General features: G+C 47.4%; 1 protein-coding gene and 1 pseudogene across 1 annotated transcript in view; one reads left to right on the plus strand and one right to left on the minus strand.

Annotated features, from left to right (window-relative positions):
- The window catches only part of Dna2 (DNA replication helicase/nuclease 2), a 33,063-nt gene that overhangs the window by 394 nt on the left and 9,034 nt on the right, over positions 1–23,635 (minus strand). Inside the window, exons 5-20 of the mRNA XM_075980123.1 lie at positions 23,433–23,564; positions 22,209–22,428; positions 19,625–19,742; positions 17,574–17,736; positions 16,212–16,406; positions 15,189–15,419; positions 14,647–14,763; positions 14,462–14,571; positions 12,752–12,861; positions 11,831–12,055; positions 10,683–10,876; positions 9,528–9,617; positions 9,236–9,440; positions 7,994–8,083; positions 6,604–6,786; positions 923–1,069 (exon numbers count right to left, since the gene is read on the minus strand). Coding sequence (XP_075836238.1) covers positions 923–1,069; positions 6,604–6,786; positions 7,994–8,083; positions 9,236–9,440; positions 9,528–9,617; positions 10,683–10,876; positions 11,831–12,055; positions 12,752–12,861; positions 14,462–14,571; positions 14,647–14,763; positions 15,189–15,419; positions 16,212–16,406; positions 17,574–17,736; positions 19,625–19,742; positions 22,209–22,428; positions 23,433–23,564 — 2,530 coding nt within the window. The remainder of the gene's footprint in view (positions 1–922; positions 1,070–6,603; positions 6,787–7,993; positions 8,084–9,235; positions 9,441–9,527; positions 9,618–10,682; positions 10,877–11,830; positions 12,056–12,751; positions 12,862–14,461; positions 14,572–14,646; positions 14,764–15,188; positions 15,420–16,211; positions 16,407–17,573; positions 17,737–19,624; positions 19,743–22,208; positions 22,429–23,432; positions 23,565–23,635) is intronic.
- Positions 4,255–5,995, plus strand: LOC142853528 (small ubiquitin-related modifier 2-like; annotated as a pseudogene).

Below are 23,635 nucleotides of genomic sequence, written 5' to 3' on the forward strand. Positions count from 1 at the left end.
AAAAGTACAGAAAGCCAGGCGTGGTGGCCCATGCCTGAATCCCACCAGTCAGGAGGTGGCAGCCAAAGGGTCAGAACTTCGAGGTCACCTTCATTACAGTCAATTCCTGGCCAACCTGCCTGCAATGGAACTGGGAGCCAAGTGTGCCGAATACCTTCAATCGAGTGGTTTTCAACCTCCTAACGCTGAGACCCTTTAACACAGGGTTGTGCTGACCCGGAGCACAAAGTTATTCATTGCTCTTTGTAGCTGTGATTTTGCTACTGTTATGAACAGTAATGTAAATAACTGATATGCGGGAGATCTGAGATTCTACCCCTGTGAAAGGGTCTCCCAACTACCTTCCCCAAAGGAGTCTCAACTCACAGGTAGAGAGCTACCTCTTTAATTCCAACACTGGAGAGGCAGAGGCAGGATCTGAGTCCATGGCTAGCCAGGGTTTCAGAGAAAGACCGCCTCAAAAAAGCAAGCAAACAAACATAAATAAATAAATGAAATAACAGAAATCCAGGCATTATGGAACATGCCTATAACCCAAACAGGAGGGTCAATGTAAGCTCTGGCTGTCCTGGAATTCACTATGTAGGCTGACCTCAAACTCACAGAGATCCACCTGCCTCTGCCTCTAGTGCTGGGACTAAAGGTGGGGACAGCTCTATACTACACCCAGTCTGACTGTTCCAGTTACAGTATGTTTTACCTTGTATCAACAAGAAAAATATACCCGTGGCTACAGACCAGAAGGGACAGCCCAATTCTGCACACACTGCTTCTAGGTGGCAGATCAGGCCCTGCCCTCTCCCTTGCTCACTCCACAGACCGCCCTGGTCCATCGTTATGACTCCCTAGGAAACGGCCCCTTTCCTTGGCAGACGACCAACAGCAGCAAGGCCTGCGTGGCCCTGTGAATGAAGAAGGATATTAACTTCTCTGCGTTCAGATGGTCAAAGAGCTTCTCCAAGGGAGGGAAGCGCTGCAGCGAGGACACGCTGCCCAGGAGGACTAGCTTGTGTTTGGCTCTGGTTAGGGCCACGTTGAGCCGTCGCCAATCTTTCAGGAGCTCACCAAGCTGGAAAAAAAGAAAATTTCTAATTATTCAAATTGTGTTATATGTTTGAATTTGTTGTAACCAAGGATATTGTTTACCTTGAATGGTTTTAGCAATTTTTCTTGTTCTTTTGCTTTTCCAGAGAGGATCTTTTGCCACTCAACCACACTGACTTCAAATTTGCTGTATATTCAAGAGTGGCCTTGAACTCCTAATCCTCTGCCTCCACCTCCCAAGTACTAGGATTACAGGCTGTGGCTCTGTTATTTGTTCTTTTGTGTTTTGAGGCAGACTCTTGCTATGTAGCCCAGGCTAAGCTCCAATATAAAACCTTCCTGATTCAGCCTCTATTATAGGCATGACCCAAAATACGAAGTGAAAAATCAGTCTAGAATGGCATGTACATAGTCTAGACAGTCACAAGAAACAAAACATCTGATTATCAGCAAGGTAAGAACTGAGTAATGGGGGCTGAGAGATGGCTCAGAGGTTAAGAGCACTGCCTGCTCTTCCAAAGGTCCTGAGTTCAATTCCCAGCAACCACATTGTGGCTCACAACCATCTATAATGAGATCTGGTGCCCCCTTCTGGCCTGCAGGCACACACACAGACAGAATACTGTATACTTAATAAATAAATATTTTAAAAAAAAGAACTGAGTAATGAGGGGCGGAGTAAGGAAGCAGACTTTTTGCTGGGTGTGTTTTAAAAACCACATGGACGTACTGTACAGTTAAGAAAACGGTATTGTGGCTAGGGCAACGGCTCAGCAGTCAAGACCACTGGCTTCTAGAGAACCTGGTTCCATTCTCAGCACCCACACAGTGGCTCACAATGTAACTCTAGTTCCAGGGGATCCAAAGCCCTCTTCTGGCTTCCTTAGGCACCACGCACACACATGGTGCACAGACATACACGGGGCTACAGAACATGCCATTTTAAAATAAATAAAAAACAAAGTTCAGGTTAAAATGTCTTTTGTTTGACGCAGGGTCTTAAATGAAGCCTCAGAAATCCTCCTGCCTCTGCCTCCTGATGCCCAGTTTATTTCTGTATCTTTGTGAGTGTGACAAGGGTCTCAGTGCATGCATATGGAGGGCAGAGACAACTTCAGGTGTCCCCCTCAGGCATCTCTACTTTTCTGAGATGGAGTCTCTCATTGGGTCAGTCAGGGTCACCACACAGGCCAGGCTAGCTGACCCACAGGCTTCCAGAGATCCTCCTGGCTCTACCCCAATATCGCCTTCACTGGGATTGTAGGAGTCCATGACCACCACAGCATTTTACATGGGAACTGCTCAGGATCTTACACGTGGGAGGTGAGCTCCTCACCTGGGGGTATCTCCCATGCCTTGTTCTGATCACTTTTATTTATTGCAAAAGTTGTGCGTGTTGGTGCACTGTGCTATGGCACACGAGTGAGGTATGTGTGTCGGTGCACTGTGCTATGGCACGTGAGTAAAGTGTGCGTGTCGGTGCACTGTGCTATGGCACACGAGTGAGGTATGTGTGTCAGTGCACGTGTGCACACGAGTGAGGTATGTGTGTCGGTGCACGTGTGCACACGAGTGAGGTATGTGTGTTGGTGCACTGTGCTATGGCACACGAGTGAGGTATGTGTGTCAGTGCACTGTGCTATGGCACACGAGTGAGGTATGTGTGTCGGTGCACTGTGCGATGGTACACGAGTGAGGTATGTGTGTCGGTGCATTGTCCTGTGGCACGCGTGTGAGGTATGTGTGTCGGTGCACTGTGCGATGGTACACGAGTGAGGTATGTGTGTCAGTGCACTGTGCTATGGCACACGAGTGAGGTATGTGTGTCAGTGCACTGTGCTATGGCACACGAGTGAGGTATGTGTGTCAGTGCACTGTGCGATGGTACACGAGTGAGGTATGTGTGTTGGTGCATTGTCCTGTGGCACGTGTGTGAGGTATGTGTGTGGGCGCACGTGTCCTGTGGCACGCGTGTGAGGTATGTGTGTCGGTGCACGTGTCCTGTGGCACGCATGTGAGGTATGTGTGTGGGCGCACGTGTCCTGTGGCACGCGTGTGAGGTACGTGTGTCGGTGCACGTGTCCTGTGGCACGCGTGTGAGGTATGTGTGTGGGCGCACGTGTCCTGTGGCACGCGTGTGAGGTATGTGTGTCGGTGCACGTGTCCTGTGGCACGCATGTGAGGTATGTGTGTCGGTGCACGTGTCCTGTGGCACGCATGTGAGGTACGTGTGTTGGTGCACGTGTCCTAGGGCACGCGTGTGAGGTACGTGTGTTGGTGCACGTGTCCTATGGCACACGAGTGAGGTATGTGTGTTGGTGCATGTGTCCTATGGCACGCGTGTGAGGTACGTGTGTCGGTGCATGTGTCCTAGGGCACGCGTGTGAGGTATGTGTGTTGGTGCACGTGTCCTATGGCACACGAGTGAGGTACGTGTGTTGGTGCACGTGTCCTGTGGCACACGAGTGAGGTACGTGTGTTGGTGCACGTGTCCTATGGCACACGAGTGAGGTATGTGTGTCGGTGCACGTGTCCTATGGCACACGAGTGAGGTACGTGTGTCGGTGCACGTGTCCTGTGGCACGCATGTGAGGTACGTGTGTCGGTGCACGTGTCCTGTGGCACGCATGTGAGGTACGTGTGTCGGTGCACGTGTCCTGTGGCACGCATGTGAGGTATGTGTGTTGGTGCACGTGTCCTGTGGCACGCATGTGAGGTATGTGTGTCGGTGCACGTGTCCTGTGGCACGCGTGTGAGGTACGTGTGTCGGTGCATGTGTCCTATGGCACACGAGTGAGGTACGTGTGTCGGTGCACGTGTCCTATGGCACACGAGTGAGGTATGTGTGTCGGTGCACGTGTCCTATGGCACACGAGTGAGGTATGTGTGTCGGTGCACGTGTCCTATGGCACACGAGTGAGGTATGTGTGTCGGTGCACGTGTCCTATGGCACACGAGTGAGGTATGTGTGTCGGTGCACGTGTCCTATGGCACACGAGTGAGGTACGTGTGTCGGTGCACGTGTCCTATGGCACACGAGTGAGGTATGTGTGTCGGTGCACGTGTCCTATGGCACACGAGTGAGGTACGTGTGTCGGTGCATGTGTCCTGTGGCACGCATGTGAGGTATGTGTGTCGGTGCACGTGTCCTATGGCACACGAGTGAGGTATGTGTGTTGGTGCACGTGTCCTGTGGCACACGAGTGAGGTATGTGTGTCGGTGCACGTGTCCTATGGCACACGAGTGAGGTACGTGTGTCGGTGCACGTGTCCTATGGCACACGAGTGAGGTACGTGTGTCGGTGCACGTGTCCTATGGCACACGAGTGAGGTATGTGTGTCGGTGCACGTGTCCTATGGCACACGAGTGAGGTATGTGTGTCGGTGCACTGTGCTATGGCACACGAGTGAGGTATGTGTGTCGGTGCACGTGTCCTATGGCACACGAGTGAGGTATGTGTGTCGGTGCACGTGTCCTATGGCACACGTGTGAGGTATGTGTGTCGGTGCACGTGTCCTATGGCACACGAGTGAGGTATGTGTGTCGGTGCACGTGTCCTATGGCACACGAGTGAGGTATGTGTGTCGGTGCACGTGTTCTATGGCACACGAGTGAGGTACGTGTGTCGGTGCATGTGTCCTATGGCAGGCGTGTGAGGTACGTGTGTCGGTGCACGTGTCCTGTGGCACGCGTGTGAGGTATGTGTGTCGGTGCACTGTGCTATGGCACACGTGTGAGGTATGTGTGTCGGTGCACTGTGCTATGGCACACGAGTGAGGTACGTGTGTTGGTGCACGTGTCCTATGGCACACGAGTGAGGTACGTGTGTCGGTGCACGTGTCCTATGGCACACGAGTGAGGTACGTGTGTCGGTGCACGTGTCCTGTGGCACGCATGTGAGGTATGTGTGTCGGTGCACGTGTCCTATGGCACGCGTGTGAGGTATGTGTGTCGGTGCACGTGTCCTATGGCACGCGTGTGAGGTATGTGTGTTGGTGCATTGTCCTGTGGCACGCATGTGAGGTATGTGTGTTGGTGCACGTGTTCTATGGCACACGAGTGAGGTCAGAGGACAACTCTGGGGAGTCTGTTCTCTCCTTCTCCAATATGGCTTCTGGGCAACAAACACAGGTCATCAGACTTAAGAGTCAAATGTACCGAGTGGTGGTGGTGCACGCCTTTCGTCCCAGCAATCTCAAAACTCAGGAGGCAGAGGCAGGCAGATCTCTGAGTTCAAAGCCAGCCTGGTCTACAGAGCTACACAGAGAAACCCTGTCTCAAAAACAAAAAGAGTCAAATGCTTTTACCCACGGAGCCGCCTATCTCCCAAAGCCTCCCAATCACATACACCTTGTTTTTAAATCACAATTTAAAAAGAGAAAGAGGGGTCCGCCATAGCCGCCTCCTTCTTCTGCCGCTCCTGGTGTTGCCTGTGTGCTCCTTCAGTGCGGACCTGGTGCCTCTTGTGAAGTGGCAGCTGAGGAGACTCCGGCGTGACGCCACGGCCGACGAGACACCCAAGGAAGGAGTCAAGACCGAGAACAACGACCATATTAATTTGAAGGTGGCGGGGCAGGATGGGTGCAGTTTAAAATTAAGAGGCATACTCCACTTAGTAAACTAATGAAAGCCTATTGTGAACGACAGGGTTTGTCAATGAGGCAGATCAGATTCCGGTTTGATGGGTAGCCAATCAATGAAACAGACACACCCGCACAGTTGGAAATGGAGGATGAAGATACGATTGTGAAGTGTTCCAGCAGCAGACAGGAGGTGTCTACTAAAAAGGGAACCTGCTACTTCACTCCAGAATTTTGTTATAGACCAAGAATACATTCGTAATTAGAAAGTCGCAATTTGGCTCCACCACATCCTGACTACTACAGTATAGTTTTCTCTATTCTTTCAATTCCCTGTCCCCATTTCTTTATTGTACATAAAGTAACTGGTGTATGTGCACAAGCATATTGCACTTTTTCCTTTTTTAAACTAAATGGCAGTGTTCTGTTTTGACTGACAGCAGATGGAGGTGGTCTGGGGGAAAGTATCGGTTCTGTGAACATATCCCCCTGCTCCATCAGTGGCTCACTCATCAGTTCTTATCTTTATATTCCAATAAGTTACTTTACTCTCAACGTTTTAACAAAAGAACCCAACCACAAAATCCTTGCACGCCTTGTTCGATTGGAGAATTTTAATGTTTTTCATTTATCATTGTAGGGCTAAATTACTCTTGAACAAAATGATCCTAAATAGTTTTCCCTTCAAGTCAAGCGTCTTGTTGTTTAAATAAACTTCTTGTTTAAAATGAAAAAAAAAAAGAGAGAGAGAGAGAGAAAGGGGAGGCTGGAGAGAGACGGCTCAGTGTATTAGGGCAGTGGAAATTCCCAGCACATACAACGTAGCTCACAACCATCCCTAACTGCAGTTTCAGAGGATCTGATCTGACATTTCCTTCTGGCCTCCAGGGGCACCAGGCACACACACTGGTACACAAACATAAATGGCAGAGAGGGAGGCAGAAAGAGCGCAGATGAATTAGCAAACAGTCAACTCACAGTTCCGTCCTTATTACTCCTAACGAAGGACACCAGGATGAGACTCTTGTCCCTGCCTTGGTATTTGTCGACTGTGTTAACTTCGACCGCCCTGACAGAAGAGCGCGCCAGCAAGTCATTGATGACCCTTAGCTGCTGCCTATAGGGAGCAATGATGCCGATACTGGAAGGGCTGCAGCCAGCCTGCGAGGAAAACAAACACGACTTAAACAAAACATCCTGACTTCTAAGCTCGTTGAGCATTACTGAATTTATTGCTAAATATTTAATTTTTTGCCTCAACATTTTAAATTTTCGTCTTTTGCACACGGATGTGGCTTGTATATGCATGGGTGCCTGTGTGTGAGGGGGCTGCCTGTGGATGCAGAGGCCAGAGGTCGGTGTCGGGTGTCTTCCTTGATCTCCATCTTACACAGGGACGCAGGGTTTCTCACTTACATCCAGGCTCACCAATCTGGCAAGTCTACATAACCAGGTTTCTCCGTCTCCACCTGATACACAGGACAGGCACGACTGACGTTTATACGGGTGCTGGGATCTGAACTCAGGTCCTCCAGCTAGCAGAGCAAAGCACTTTTATTTACTGTGTTCTCTCCCTAGTCCCTCGATCTTCTGCTATCCCGCTCACAGTCAAGTTTCTTTCTTTCATCCTTTTTCTTTTTTTTTTTTTGTTTTGTTTTGTTTTTTTGTTTTTCAAGACAGGGTTTCTCTAACTTTGGAGCCTGTCCTGGAACTAGCTCTTGTAGACCAGGCTGGCCTCGAACTCATAGAGATCCACCTGCCTCTGCCTCCCGAGTGCTGGATTAAAGGCGTGCGCCACCACCACCAGGCTCACACCCAAGTTTCTAATGACCTACACTCAAGATACTACACAATGATACTAAACAGAAACTTCAGTTGCCACCATAAAAGGATTAATTTCACTGGGCCTGGTGGTGTGCGCCCTTAATCCCAGCACTCTGGAGAAAAAGGCATATGGATCTCTGACTTTGAGGCCAGGTGGACTAGAGTGAATTCCAGGACAGCCAGAGCTATGTACAGAGAAACCCTGCCACAAAATAGAACAAAAAAATTCTTAAGTTTTCTAAACAACAGTCTCTTTATATTTTATTTGTTTGTTTGTTTTTAAGGGTTGCGCTTTGGATCCCTGGAGCTGGAGTTAGAGGTAGTTGTTTAGTGTCCAACACAGATGATGGGAACTGAATTCCAGTTCTTCCTAAGAGCATCAGCCCTTAACCACCGAGCCATCTCTCCTGCCCTAACCCCCCTCATCTTAATAAACAAGCATAACACCAGATTTTGTTTCTTAGAGTCTAGCAATATTTAATAAAATAGTCAATCTTGAATTGCTCCATATGGATATAGACTAGCCTTGAAAACTATGCATTACCTTAATAAAAATTGAGGTTAGAAAGACAATGAGCCTGGCTTCTGTGATGTTGCTCACGCCACCATTTTCAGTTTGTTCTGGAGCTGGGACCTAAGCAGAGAAATTTGAGACAATGATGCAATTAGTCAGGTTTAAGCTGCAAGGACCCAGGGGGCTACAAGGACCTGACTGCTGGGGTTGAGGGTAAATTGAAAATGGTCCTACACAATCCACAGACACACACGTGCACCACGGGCAACTTATCTTCAGAAGAGCACAGGAAACCAACTCATAATGGCTCGCGGCAGCTCAGGCTGGCTCCCTCTCTCCTCACCGCTGTTTGTTCTCAGGCACCAAAGGCAGGAAAGACAGGAACTGGCAAGAGCCCTCCCAACTACTGTGGCTCTGCACAGAAGCTCTGTCACTGGCGCTATCTTGCTGCCTTTTATTAAAATAATACAGCAGAAAAGCGTCCCAGGCTCCAGCCTAAGAGAATGCTCCAAGTGGCATCTCCTCACGCCATCCTCATATAGCCTTCATCAGACATGTGTGTAACACACACACACACGCACATGCTTGACTGAAAATAAGCTGTGAGTGCATGTGCGTACTATATATGCGGGGTTTCTTTGTTTGTTTGTCTCAGGCAAACTAGGCTGGTCTCAAACTACACTGCCCACAACGGTCTTGACCTTTTGATCCTCCTAACTCCACACCCCAAGCGCTGGGATTACAGGTGTGTCAGCAGGCTGGCAGCCTTTCCTTCTAGAGTGTGCAGTGTGACATGTTCTCAGTGGGAATGCTTGTCTACTATACAGGAAAGGTCTGGGTTCAATCCTGAGCACAAAAGAAAATTCCTAGCATTCAAGAGGTTGGGGCAGGAGGATTATTCCAAATTTGAGGCCAGACTGGGCTACATATAAAATACTGTCTTAAAAAGAAGCTATGGAGTAGTGGAGGCACACGCCTTTGGTCCCAGCACGTAGAAGGCAGAGACAGTCAGATCTCTGAGTTCAAGACTAGCCTGGTCTGTAGAATGAATTCTAGGACAGCCTGGGCTACATAGAGAAATCCTGCCTTGAGAAAAAAAAAATAAACAACAACCCAGGAATGATAGACAAGATCGTGACGCTGTGTTGAGATGTGAAAGTATGTATGTACTAAATTTGGTTTTAAGTAATCAGCTTAAACAGGGAACTGAGAAACTTAAAATATTAGGGCAAATATAAAAACTACTTAGACAATTCTTCATTCTAACTTTACCTTATCTGTATTAAGAAAACAAACAGGATTGCTTGGCTCAAACACTCCAGCCAGCCAGGGGTTATCAGAATAATCGGCATAAAACTCCAGGCTCAGCTTGACGTCCTTGAAGTTGGGCAGGGTTAACACGGCGTTGGCCACTCGGTCCGATCCACACTCCAGCTTCCCTTCGTACGTGAGCTTATTGCTTAAGGACATAATCTTACTGGAAGGAGAGCAAAACACAGCCTCAGCTTGGACGAAGACGAAAATAACCAGGCCGAGCGCTCGGGGCTGTGGTGGCCGCACACACCTGTTCATTCTGTACTGCACCGTCAGCTGCACGACAGCGCTCTTGTTCTGCTCCAGCCTCTTGAACAAGCTCTCGCTCATGCCCAGGGCTCTGCCAACAAACCACAGTCAGGCTCATAAGCACATCACACCGTCCTTCCAAAGAACCCGATTAATTCTTTAGCTTTACCTACTGCTGTGTGTGTGCATGTGTGCTCGGCACCCAATGGAGGGTTCCTGTGGAGGTCGGAGGCTCTCTCCTTCCACCCCAGGGATCGAGCTTGGCTCCTCAGGCCTGTAAAAGTGCTTTTCCTACTGAGCCACCTCACTGGTTCCCAAAAATCCCGCTTAACAATAAAACTCACTTTTTTATATTAAGATGGGGGGGGTCAAGTATCCCAGGTGGACCCCAAGACCTGGAGGCAGCAGAGGATCACCTTGAATTTCTAGTCTGCCTGTCTCTATCTCTCCAGTGCTGGAATTACAGCGTGCGCCACGCCAGATTTATGCACTGCTGGGGATGGATCCCACGGCTTCGTGCATGGCAAACAGTCTGAGAACTGAGCTACACCCCCGGCTCCTACAGTTAAAACGTCAACACTGAGTGGTGACGCGGGCCGGCCATCTCAGCTCTCAGCCTGTGTAAGGGTGTACATCGTTAGTCCCAGCACTTGGGAGGCAGATGCAGGCAGATTTCGGAGTCTAAGGCCAGTCTTCTCTACATAGTGAGTCCTAAGCCAGCCAGGGATACATAGTGAGATCCTATCTCAAAAATAAAATAACACCAAAATGAAATATCAGCTGTCCCCACTGTTGTCAAACACACTGGAAGAGGGAGCCTCGATGGAAGAATTGTCTCCATCAAACTGGCATACAGGAATGTCTGGTGGCATTTTCATGACTGCTAACTAATATCAGAGCAGGAGGGCTCAGCCCACTGTACCATCACTGGACGGAGTGAGGGTGGGGGAGGGACACTGGGTTGCATAAACAAGGCAGCTGAGTGTGAGCCTGGGAACAAGCCAGTCAACAGTGTTCCTTGATGGTCTCTGCTTCAGTTCCTGACTTGACTTCCCTCAAGGAAGGACTGTAATCTGTAAGTCAAATAAAATCTGCCCCCAAGAGGGCTTTGATCAGTGTTTGACCCAGCAGTAGGAAGCCAAGAGCACCTACCTACCTTGCTTCGCGGTTTAGAACCAGGGGAGGAAGCTGCTGATGGTCTCCCACCAACACAAATCTCCGAGAGAAGAAAAGGGGACCCAGGCAAATGGGCTGACTAATTTGAGAGGCTTCATCCACAATACAGAAATCAAAGGTTTTCCGTGAGAATATTGGATGATTTATTCCCATACAGGTCGTTGCAACTATCAGCTAAATACAAGCAGAGCAAACAAGCCTGTTAGTATGTCAAAGAAGGTACTTGGGCTCTCCCATTTTTTAAATTAAAAGATCAAAAACTATCCCCCTCCAACAGCAAGAATCCCTTAATATTATTTAATTCTGAAACATTTATAGCTTGTTTTTCAAGACAGACTCTTGCGATGTACCGATGTAACCCAGGATCCTCCCCCCCCCCCCATGTAGCAGAGATTGGCCTTAAACTGCTGAGCTTGAGGGGACCTCTGGCGTGAGCCTCCAGAGTAGCTGAGATGCAAGCCTACACCATTATACCTGGCGCGCTACTAACTCTTTTATTCTGCAAGAGGACAAGAAGACAACTTACACAGAGGAAGATCAGGAAACCCCGTGTGCAAAAAGAGGACCAGCACCTAACATGTGCATAAAGAGTCCCCAAACTCAACAGCAAGCCAGGCATGGAGGCGCAGGCCTATAATCCCAGCACTAGGGATGCTGAAGTAGGAGGATCAGGAGTTCAAGGGCAAGTGAGCCTGGTCTAGGAGACCATCTCAAATAAAAAAGGGAGAGGGGGCTGGAGAGATGGCTCAGCGGTTAAGAGCATTGCCTGCTCTTCCAAAGGTCCTGAGTTCAATTCCCGGCAACCACATGGTAGCTCACAACCATCTGCAATGAGGTCTGGTGCCCTCTTCTGGCCTGCAGGCATACACGTAGACAGAATATTGTATACTTAATAAGTTAATAAATGAATATTTAAAAAAATAAATAAAAAGGGGGGGGGAGACAGGCAAATAAAAGCTTTGTGGAGACAGGTGGATCCCTGAGCTCCATGGCCAGCCAGCCTAGAGGCAACCTCCAGGACAAAGAAATCTTGTCTCAACAACAAGGAGGAGGACAGCACCTGAGAAACAGCAGAGGTTCTCCTCTGATGTCTACATGCCTGAGCACACACAAGGGAATCAGACTTACGTGGCTGTTATAGAGCTCTTCAAGAAGGGCTAAGGACTTAATGGACTTTGATCTGCAAATCTCCTCCTCGGTAAACTTCTGGATATCGGGATGGACCTTATGAGACTGACCCAAACGCAAAAAGCCGATTTTAAACTTGGCTAACTTCAAGAGAATGTTGTCAACAGCGGAGTGCGTATAGCTGGTCAGCAGAACGCTGAAGCCACAGGCAGAGAGAATCCTCACCTAGAGAGACGAGAGACAGGAAAACATCGCTCTGAACCCAGGTAACTTAGAGTTTTCAGACAGACACAAAGTTAGTGAGAACAGAATCTGAGACGGATTAAATAACTTTCCTAAAGGATTATAAAACCAAAAAAAAATTATAAAACCAAAATGACCTATAAAAATTATACAGCACTAATTTTATATTACATCTTATTTATTTATTTCTGTGCATGCCGTGGCACACAAGCGAAGGCCAGAGGGCACCCTGCAGGAGTCATTTCTCTCCCTCTCCAGATGGATCCCAGAACTGAATTCAGGTCCCCAGGCTTAGTAGCAGCATTTCTGTTTGCTGAGCCATCTTGTCAGCCCACGGCATTTGTATTATGCTATTAATCATGTCAATCTTACAGTGATCCTCTATCTAGCCAAAGACCCCCCAGTGGTGTGGGTACAGGCCTGTACCACCATGCCAAGTTAATTTATAATTATTTTGTTTTGATGAGAGAGGGTCCATGTACCCTTGGGTGGCCTAGAACTCTTTATGTGAACTAGGTTGGACTTGAACTTACATTTATCCATCCACCTGTCTCTGCTTCCAAGTGATGGAACTAAAGGTCTGAGCCACCACATTTGGCAGAACCCAGTGGCCGTGTTATCAAGCATCGCCTACTCGGAAGGAAGGATCCAATCTAAGAGGTTAGTTTCAGAGCTTACAAGAGCACATATTGTAGTTGTCTTTCCTGTCCCCGGCATCCCCACGATGAGCGTGTAGTCTTTTGAAAGAAGTACTTTCTTCATTGCTTGCCTCTGAGGCTTATTCAAACCTGTATTTCAGTTTAACCGAACAAAAACAAGAATATTTAATTTCAGTGAACTCTCCCCCCCCAAGATAGTTTCTCTTTGTGTAGCTCTGGCATGCTCCACCACCACCAAGCGAACTTTTGTTTTGATATAGGCTCTTGCTATGTAGATTGTGTGGAATAGTCTGTCTCTGAAATACACCCCTGTTTTTTTGGTTTTCGAGACAGGGTTTCTCCCTGTATCTTTGACTGTCCTGGAACTCACGCTGTAGACCAGGCCGGCCTCGAACTCACAGAGACCCACCTGCCTCTGCCTCCCAAGTGCTGGGATTAAAGGCATGTGCCACTATGCCGGGCTCTGAAATGTATTCTTTTCCTGGCCTCTAAAGTGCTGAGATTAGTTGTACACTACCAAGCCTTGCTCATAAATTCACCTTTTATAAGAAAAAGAAAACTGAACATAGATTTTTGGTTGCTTGTTTTTAAGACAGGGTTTCTCTTTGTAGCCTTTGCTGTCCAGGAACTAGCTTTATAGACTAGGCTGGCCTCAAATTTAAGAGATTCTCCTGCCTCTGCCTGGGATTAAAGGCATGCACCAACACTGCCAGGCTCAGTGATTTGTTTTTTAAGACAAGGTCTATTTTGTAGTTATAGTTGGCCAGGAACTCAGGAATCCAGCTGTTTCTACTTGCTAGGTACTGAGATTATAGATGTGGGCCACCACGCCTTGCTTTGTTATAGTGTATATGCATGCATTTTTAAATGTGCACAAGTGCATTGTGTGTGCATGCATGCAAAGGCCCAAGGTTGATACTGGGGTCTTCCTCAGTCATGTTCTACCTTATTCATTGAGGCAGGTATGGAAGGATCTCTTAATTAAACCCCAAATTCACCATTATGGGCCAGAATGGCTACCCAGCTTGCTCCAGGGATGCCCTGGTCTGGCCAGCTGTCATGCCCAGCCAGCATTTATGAAGGGGATGGGGAACTGAACTCCAATCCTCACACTGTGTGGCAAGTACTTTATCGCGCGGAGTCATCGAAGAGTCTGTATCCACCTTTGTAAGACTCACTGTGTGTGTGATGTGCATGAAGGAACAAGTGTGCTAGCACATGTGTGGGAGCCAGGTGACAATTTTCAGGAGTTGGTACTTTCCTTACACTACTTTTGTTTGGTGTTTTGAGACAGGGTTTCTCTGTGTAGCTTTGGCTGTCCTAGAACTTGCTTTGTAGACCAGGCTGGCCTCCAGCTCACAGAGCTCCGCCTGCCTCTCTCGGCCAAGCGCTGGGATTAAAGCTGTGCGCCACCACTGTCTGGCTTCCTTTCACCAGTCTGAGGCAGGGTTTCCCTTACTTCTGCCATGCAGCACTCACGGTGAGCTGGCTGGCCCGAGAACTTCATGGCGAGCCTCCTGCTTCCACCCTCCCGTCTCGCCTTAGAAGCGCTGGAGTATGGATGAAAGCCAATGCATCTTCAGTTTCCAAATGGGCTCAGGGATCAAGCGCAGCTCATCAGGCTGGCGCGGCACTAAGTCATTTCTCTGGCCCTTATAACTGCGTGTCTAATCAACCACTAGGCAACCGGACACGAGAAAATGAAATCACAGTGCTGGCTACGGCATACCCTTGAGAATGTTGGCCACGGTATCCTTTGCATCGTGTGGAAGAACGGAGCTGAGGTAGGATATAAATTGAGGCTCCTTGAAGTCAATGATTAATTCTCGAAGTCTCTTGCTGCAAAGGAAAGCAAAACATATCAGTATGTTTAGAAAAGCAGAAAGGGACTCCGGCTCCTCCATCGTTACCAACCTGGTATCGGTGTTTTCCATCAATTTAGAGAGGTTTCCTAATGGGGTATCTATATCACAATTCTTTTCTTCCCGGTCTAATCTGAACAAGGTGGCGTCTGGGAGTGTCGATAAATTCCTAAAGCGAAACAAATACACACGGATACGTTCATTTCACACACAGGCTGTGTAAGGCACATACTGCTACCGGTTAAAAGTGTAAAAGGGCCGAGGGTGGGGTGTATGCCTGCAATCCCAGCACTTGGGAGGCAGAGGCAGGAGCAGCAGGGTTCAAGGTCACGTCAGCTACACACATACACACACACACACACACAAAAAAAACCTGAAACACACATGCAAGCCCACACACCCATATATACACACAAAATAAGCATCAATTTTTACACACAGACCATGGATACCAAGGCCTCTCTAATCACTTTCTTCCTTATAGCTTAAGTCTCAGAACTGCCCACGCATCTGTAAGGCCCCCATATCGCACTCCACTCCATGACCTCTAGTTCCACACTGACAGAGCTGCTGCCCGAAGAAGCATGCTATTACCTGTCTAGCAAGCAGGTGACTGCTACCTTGTCGATCTGCTTCACATAGCCTTTAGACAGAGCGAACAGTTTTCTCTCCTCTCCACTTAAGATAATCCTGTCGCCGGCCATCAGGTTGGTGGCGGGCACGGCACCATGCTTCCGCTGGAAGTTATGCAGGTACTGCCCGTCACAGACTCTCTCCACAGGCTCGGTCCGGACCAGGCCTCCGATGCAGTTGCCACCCTCCTCCCTACAAAAGGATGAGGGACGTGTGCACTGTCATTGTATATATGTTGTTTTCTTTATTTGTTATTGTGTGTGCACACGTGGGCCGAGCTGCTCCTGTGAAGGTCGGGGGACAACTCCCAGGAGGCAGTTCTTCCCTTTCACAGTGTGGACAGCAGGGATTAAACCCAGATCATCAAGGATAGCTGTTAGCTAGCGCCTTTGCTCCCTCTGCAGTCTTGCTGGTCTATGGCCCCTGGAAATCAATGCTAACACATTTGTCCTTCAAAAAAAAAATTTTTTTTTCTAGAATCCACTATAAAGAACTAAAAAGTTAATAACCTCTTATTGGTTCTTTTTAACATGATTTTGTGTCACCCATGACAAGGTCATGACTAGACAAACTTTCGATAACACTTTTTAAAAACTGTGTGTATGAGTGCGATCAGGTGCACATCTGTGCAGATGCGTGCACTCATGTCCATCAGGGAGCCAGCGATCGCCCTGGGTGTTTCTCCGGGAACCGTTCATCTGGATTTCTCATATAGCCTCTCACTGGCCTGGAGCCAGACAAGGAGGCGGTGCTAGCCGGCCAGTGAACCTCCGGGGGTCTACCTGTCCCAGCCTCCCCTGCACTGGGATTAGTTTTGACTTGCATGCAGGGCATTAAAACTCAGGTCCTCATGCCTGCAATACAAGACTTTAGCAACTGAGTCCTCAGGGAACCGTGACCTGGACACACCACACAACATTGATTGACACGTATTCCAAAGGCTTCAGTATGCCACCTACTGCTATGGATCCAGTAAACACTTACATTTTGGAAGCAGGAATTAACCAAATGCTTTGGTGACTCTTCCTGTGGTCTTTAGATTGTGACTCCAAGGTTAACATGAGACACCACAGACTGAAATACTTCAAGTGTGTCGGCTTCAGGTGCCGTGTTTCTTCTTGGATTTTGGACAGCATGCCCTCTGGGACGGAAGTGTCGTCGACCTGTTCTTCAACTGCTCTATATACAAAGTCCCAATCAGAGCTGAGCACACATTTCCCCCGGCAGGCTACGAGAAGAGGCTTTCCTAAACTGTGCACACACCCTGCCCCCTCCCCCACACACAATGACTGTCCTAACTCCTTCTAGTTTTCCTTAAAAGATTCTATGAGCCATGTGTTTTTTTTTTTTTTTAACAAGATGAAGATGAAATGCATTGGAAAACTCAATACTGCCTTACCCTCCCTCCGCTCACGACACCCTGATAACTCAGTGTGGTGTTCCTGGTGTCCACGCTCACTGAAAATGAATTTTGGCTTTTTGCAAAGTATCTGTGAGCTCAGTTCTGCAACATCAGGAGATTTACCCAAAAAAAAACGAAGAGCCAATTAGGGGCTCCAATTCTGCGTAATAATTAAAAACATTTTATATAACGTCAAACACATTATATGACAGCACACACTATTCTGAGAACATAACATTACATTTCCAAGAAACAGGCTTATACTACAGGCTAACATTTCTTAAACAAACAAACAAACAAACAAACAAACAAACAAACAAACAAACGGGGTCCCACTACAGTCCTGAGGAACTCACAGACATGCCTGTCTCTGCCTCCAGCACTCTGGGATAAAGGTATCGACTACTTTGCTTTTTTCTTAATTTATGCGCATGAACTTGCCACGGGTGTGCAGTTTTTTCTGGAGACTGAAGGAGAGCACTGGATTCCCTTGGCTGCAGTTACAGGCAAAGATAGGTTGGGTATTTTTGAGACAGAGTCTCAGCGTGTGGCCTAGGTGACCTGCATATCTCTCCAAAGACTTTGCTGGCCTCGTATGCTCTGCAACCCTCTCACTTCTGCCTCCGAGTGCTGGGATCACAGGAGCCCATGCACACAGTCATAGGCACAAATAAATAAGAAATAAATAAAAACAAATAAAAATTGAATTGAATGCTTAAAAGCCAAACACCTATACTATTCATTACAGCAATGCATATCTATAACCCCAGCACTTGAGACGGAGGAAGGAAGACCACAAGTTCAGGGTTGCCAGGTGTGGTCTACATAGTGAGTTTTCTAGCTGACCCTACCCCCCAAAAGTTCAAGGTCATCTTCAGCCTGGGATACGCGAGTCTGTCTAAAAACGTACGCAAACACGCACGCATGCACGCCAGCAAGTTTACCTGCTATAAAGAGCACAGTTGCCCATCTGTGAACAATATTTACAAGTTTTCTCTTCCTCGATTATTTGTGGCAAGGGAGAAAGCCGTGCCTCCTCCCCGGAAGCAGCTCGGCTCACACGGTGCAGCAGAGAGAACGCCAGCTGGTTCCTGAGCTTCAGCAGTTCTGGGGACAGGTAAAGGCAGCTTTTCAGAACGGAGCAGGGTTCCTACCAGTAAAAGCTTCCAGTTTAAAAACAAAACAAAAATACAGAACAACACGGGCACCTGACTCTGGATCAGTTAACCACAGCCACGTAAAGAGTAACATGGGCACCTGACTCTGGATCAGTTAACCACAGCTACGTAAAGAGTAACACGGGCACCTGACTCTGGATCAGTTAACCACAGCCACGTAAAGAGTAACATGGGCACCTGACTCTGGATCAGTTAACCACAGCCACGTAAAGAGTAACATGGGCACCTGACTCTGGATCAGTTAATCACGGTCACGTAAAGAGTAACATGGGCACCTGACTCTGGATCAGTTAACCACGGTCACGTAAAGAGTAACACGGGCACCTGACTCTGGATCAGTTAACCACAGCCACATAAAGAGTAACATGGGCACCTGACTCTGGATCAGTTAATCACGGTCACGTAAAGAGTAACATGGGCACCTGACTCTGGATCAGTTAACCACGGTCACGTAAAGAGTAACATGGGCACCTGACTCTGGATCAGTTAACCACGGTCACGGAAAGAGTAACACGGGCACCTGACTCTGGATCAGTTAACCCCAGTCACGTAAAGAGCAACATGGACACGGGCCTCTGTATAGAAGTTGACCAGCCACATAATGTTCTGGGCACACACTTCGAGCTTTGTCCGTGAAGATTTCTGAAACAACCTCCTCTCATCCCAAGCAAGTACTCTGAGCTAAGGGCTCATTAGCAGCCCCAAGCAGTGCAGACAGGTTTGTCTTTCCTCTTCCCTTGCCCTTGCTAAACCCTAAACCATTTATATTACATTCCTAAAGCTCCCAAGGTCTGTTCTCTTATCTGGCCACTGACTCAGTCCTGAGATCAAACACCAAGGTCCAGCAATCAACATTCATTACTTGGCTACACTGGCTAACCTGTTCACTTACCAACTTAGCAGCTCACCCTAGCTCAGATTTCCCCTTTCCTTTCTCTCCTTAATAACCACTCCTGAAGCAACACCTTCCACCTGCTGTCTGCCTTTGCCCAGAGGACTCACCACTTCATGCCCCTGCAGGGTATGCTCAGAATTTGGTGTCTGGGTGTGTTCTGAGAACTCTGAGCCACCGCCGCCACCGCCACCACCACCACCACCACCAACACACACACACACACACACACACACACACACACACACACACACACACAGAGTTAGGCTGGGTTTGTTTATTTTGTTTTTTGTTTTTTTTTTTTTATTTTCGAGACAGGGTTTCTCCGGTCCTGGAACTAGCTCTTGTAGACCAGGCTGGCCTCGAACTCACAGAGATCTGCCTGCCTCTGCCTCCTGAGTGCTGGGATTAAAGGTGTGCGCCACCACCACCTGGCTGTTTATTTTGTTTTTAATTTTTGTTTGGAGATAGGGTCTCAATGTAAAGACCCGGCTAGCCTGGAAGTTGAAGCGTAGACCAGGCTAGCCTTGAACTCACGGAGACCTGCCTTCCCCGTACTGGGGATTACTGGGGATTAAAGATTAAGGGTCTGTACAGCGCGATGCTCATCTTAAAACATAAACAAACAACAACAGCAAGCAGGGGCCACTGAGATGGCCAATCAGGTAAGGGAGCTTGCTGTGCAAACCTGCAGATGGGAGTTCAATCCCTGCAGCCCACATAAAGGTAGAAAGAGAGAACAGACTTCCACAAAGTTGTCCTTCAACCTCTATCCCTACACTCCTGCCATGGATAATAAATAGAAATAAATGATGAATTTATAAAATAGATAACTACGAGTTACATCCCACAGCATAGTCTAGCAAGTAGCAGAAAAGGGAGGCAGCGGGGCCAGAGAGGTAAAGCCGGAACGGAATAGTCCAACCTCTTTTGTCCAGGTGGTTGGCGGGCACAGGGTACATCTGCCCGGTCTTGAGGTAGAGAAGCCAGCCAGCCTCGGGGTCCTCTCGTCTTTCTTGGCTTAGCAGTGTGTACAGGACCACCTGTGTGAGACAGACTGTCAAGACAGACAAACTGACTTGCTCTCTCCCTACGTCATAAATGGAAAGGTCACCTGCACGATTCCACGCTGTGTAAACAGCACAAGCCAACTCGGTGAAGATGACAAACCAAATTCAGTGTCAAACCTTTAATCTGGACAAAATACACAGCTCGTGCTTTGCAGTTTTACGCTGACAGTAAAGAAATATAGTGGACTGGGAGGTGGGGGCATGGCTCAGCAGCAGAGTGCCTGCCTAGAAATCAGGGAAACGGGAGGGAGCAAAAGATTTTCTCACATCAATAGTAAAATTCTTAAAAAAAAAAAAAAAGAAAAGAAAAGAAAAGAAATCAAGCTATGCTTTCCCTTTCCAAGCTAACGGCCACATCGTTTCCTGACTTAAACAAATGAACCTCATTACCTGCGTAAGGAGTAACGTTAACTGTGTCCTGCAGAGGAAGCACTAAATCCAGCACAAATAGTCTTTGGCCTATAGTGGTGGCGCACGCCTTCAATCCCAGCACTTGGGGGTCAGAGGCAAGTGGATCTGGAAGTACTAGGATGGTCTGGTCTACACGGTGAGCCAGAACTAGAGAACTTGTCTCAAAAAACCAACGGGGAGGAAAAATAAATTGGCAAGGGCTGGAGAAGGTGGCTGAGCAATTAAGAGTACAGACTGCATACCTTTATTCCAGCACTTGGGAGGCAGAGACAGGTCTCTGTGAGTTCAAGGTCAGCCTGGTCTCCAGGACAGCCAGGGCTTCTCTCTACCAAAAGAAAAAAAAAAAAGAAAGAAAGAGAGAGAGAAAGAAAGAGAGAGAAAGAAAAAAAAAAGGGAAGATTTCCAGAGGACCCAGGTTCAAATTTCAAGAATCCACAAGACCGATCACAACATTTTAACTCCAGTTCCAGGGGATTTAATGCCCTTTTCTGGTGTCCACAGGAACTAGGCATACACAGGGCGCACAGGCATATGCAAAACACCCATACATATCAAATAAAAGTAAATAAATCATACAAAGTATCTTAGAAATGGCAGGCTAGGGACTGAAGAGATGGCTCAGCACTCTTGGTCTGAGTTGGGCTCTCAACTGCCTGTAATTGCCTATAACTCCAGCTCCAGGGGATCCAACACCCTCTCTCAGCCTCGGAGGGTACCTATATAGAGGCATATATCTATACACATAAACACATAATTTACTATTAAAAACCTGCGAACCATAGATATAAGTCAATAGAGGGCTATCTAGCACACACAAGGTCTTGAGTGAGATCCCTACACTAAAAAGAAGCCTGAGGCAGGAGGACTCTCTCCTCCTGGTTCTCTCCTCTGGGCTCTGGGTATTGAACTCTGGCTGTCAGGCTCGACAGCATGTGCTTCCCCCACTGCGTCATTTTGCCAGTCCCAAACAACTCTTATTTCATCTCAGTTATATAAAAACCAACATAATCGAAGCTGGAGAGATGGCTCAGCGGTTCAGAGCACAGGCTGCTCTTCCAGAGGACCCAGGGTCAATTCCCAGCAACCACATGGTAGCTCACAACTGTCTGTAACTCCAGTTCCAGGGAATCTGGCTCCCACACAGACACACATGTAAGTAAAACATCAATGCACATAAAGTAAGAACAAATTTTAAAGAATTAAAAAAAATAATTGGGTGGGGTAGCACACGCCTTTAATCCCAGCACTGGGGAGGCAGAGGCAGGCAAATCTCTGTGAATTCGTGGCCAGCCTGGTCTACAAGAGCTAGTTCCAGGACGGGCTCCAAAGGTACAGAGAAACCCTGTCTCGAAAAACCAAAACCAAAACCAAAAGAATTCAAGCCAGGCATGGCAATGCATGCTTTTAACCACACTTGGGAGGCAGAAGCAAAAGGACTTCCATGAGTTCCAGCCTGGTGTACACGGTGAGCTCCAGGACAGCTTAAACTAGACTCTGTATCAAATAAAAAAAAATGATCATATGCAAGTTGAAAATAAGAGTTGATGGACTGGCAATGAAAGAAATGGCTCTCAGGTAATGTCCTAGGTAAACATTACATAGACATCGTTCCATGGTCAGTGAGGAACATGAAACCCTACGTTAAAACCTGCTTTGAATAAGCCAGTGTACGTGGCAGAATCCCCAAATGTATGTCCGTGCACCGTGCATGTGGCTGAGGTGACCAGACAAGGCTGTTGAATCCCATGTGGGTGCTGGGAATCAGACTTGGATCCTCTGCAAAAGCAGCCAGCACTCTTAACTGCAGAGCAGTCTCCCCAGCCCCAGTGTCAGCTCTTACACTAATTCGCTCAAGAAAATTTCTGTTAAGGATATAAATACTGATAAAAAAGGAGCCAAATACTCTGAATTTCAATTACAAATTAAAAAGTGCAACAGGAAACAAAACCACTACCTGAACTGAATGAATACAGAAAACAGACTGCATGCCTAAAGACCCTAACCCCTACAAACGTTTAAGATTTATACCTGACTTCGGTGCTCAATAGAATTTGACTCTTTGCCAGTTTTAAGCTCCAGTGGCATTATCTTATATTTTGCTTTACAATCTCGATGTATTTTGACACCAACTGTAACGTCTATTTTGCCCTTCAATCCGAACCGAGGGGACCAGATGCTTTCTTCAATGTCCAGTGACTTTGTGACTTCAATGTTACAAGGTGAACTTCTGTTGTTAGCTTCACTGGGCCTAAAAAGAAACACAGCACGCTTCATTAGAGCCCAGCTCCCTCCACACCTGCAGCAGTGACCGCGACACGGGTGTCTTTTCTGGTTGCTGGGGGTTTTGTTGTTGCTTTCTGAACTGTATTATAGACATCACAAGACAGAAAAGCTGCGGCATTCTTTGGCAAATGATTGACTGATCTGAATCCTGCAACATAAGCCTTGCAGCTGTAACAACTGTTGGAGAATCGCAGTGGTGTAAGTAATTTTAAGGCCTCATATGGAGGTGTCTATTAATCCCAGCACTCCAGATGCAGAGGTAGATCTGTTGGTTCAAGGCCAGCTTGGTCTACAGGGTGAGTTCCAGGCCAGCCAAGACTATACAGGGAGACCATGTCGCAAAAGAAAAAAATTGTTCATAAAAAGTGACACAAACTAAAGCTCTTTTAACAGTGAAAGTTCTTAAATGATATTGGCTCACATTAAAATGAAAATACAATTCTCAGCCGGGCAGTGGGGCGCACGCCTTTAATCCCAGCACTCAGGGAGGCAGAATCAGGCGGATCTCTGTGAGTTTGAGGCCAGCCTGGTCTACAGTGCCAGTTCCAGGACAGGCTCCAAAGCTATACAAACCCTGTCTTGAAAAAAACAAAAACAAACAAACAAAAAAACAAAACAAGAGGAAAATTCTCTACTCATTAGATTTTTTTTTTTGGTCATGGAAAAATACTGTAAATAATAATTTGTGAGAAACAACAAGAAAACGATAAATTATAGTTTAACCTTTAAACCAGCCCTGCTGGCACACTCCTTTAATCTCAGCACTTGGGAGGCAAAGACAGTTGGATCTCTGTGAGTTCAAGTCCAGCATGGTCTAAAAAGCAGGTTCCAGAACAGCCAGGACTGTTATATAAAGAAACCCTGTCTCAAGAACTAAAACAAACAAATAAACAAAAATTTGAGTAAACAAGCATAAAGGAATACTATCTAAAAAAATCTGAATACCAAATAAGAAAATTTACTTCTTACAGAGAGAGCTGCATCTGAGGAAACTCGGCGGGAGGGCCCTTATGCATGAAGTCCTCGGCCCACTTAGAAAAGGAGGGGAGATACTCTGCAACTTCACATTCTATTTCGTCTTGACTCAGATTTAAGCGATACCTGCAAAAAAAAGGGGGGGGGTGAGTAAGAAAACATAAATATAAATGACCAACCTGGTCTACAGATGGAGT

Source organism: Microtus pennsylvanicus, chromosome 7 (assembly GCF_037038515.1).
Source record: "Microtus pennsylvanicus isolate mMicPen1 chromosome 7, mMicPen1.hap1, whole genome shotgun sequence".
Taxonomy (NCBI): domain Eukaryota; kingdom Metazoa; phylum Chordata; class Mammalia; order Rodentia; family Cricetidae; genus Microtus; species Microtus pennsylvanicus.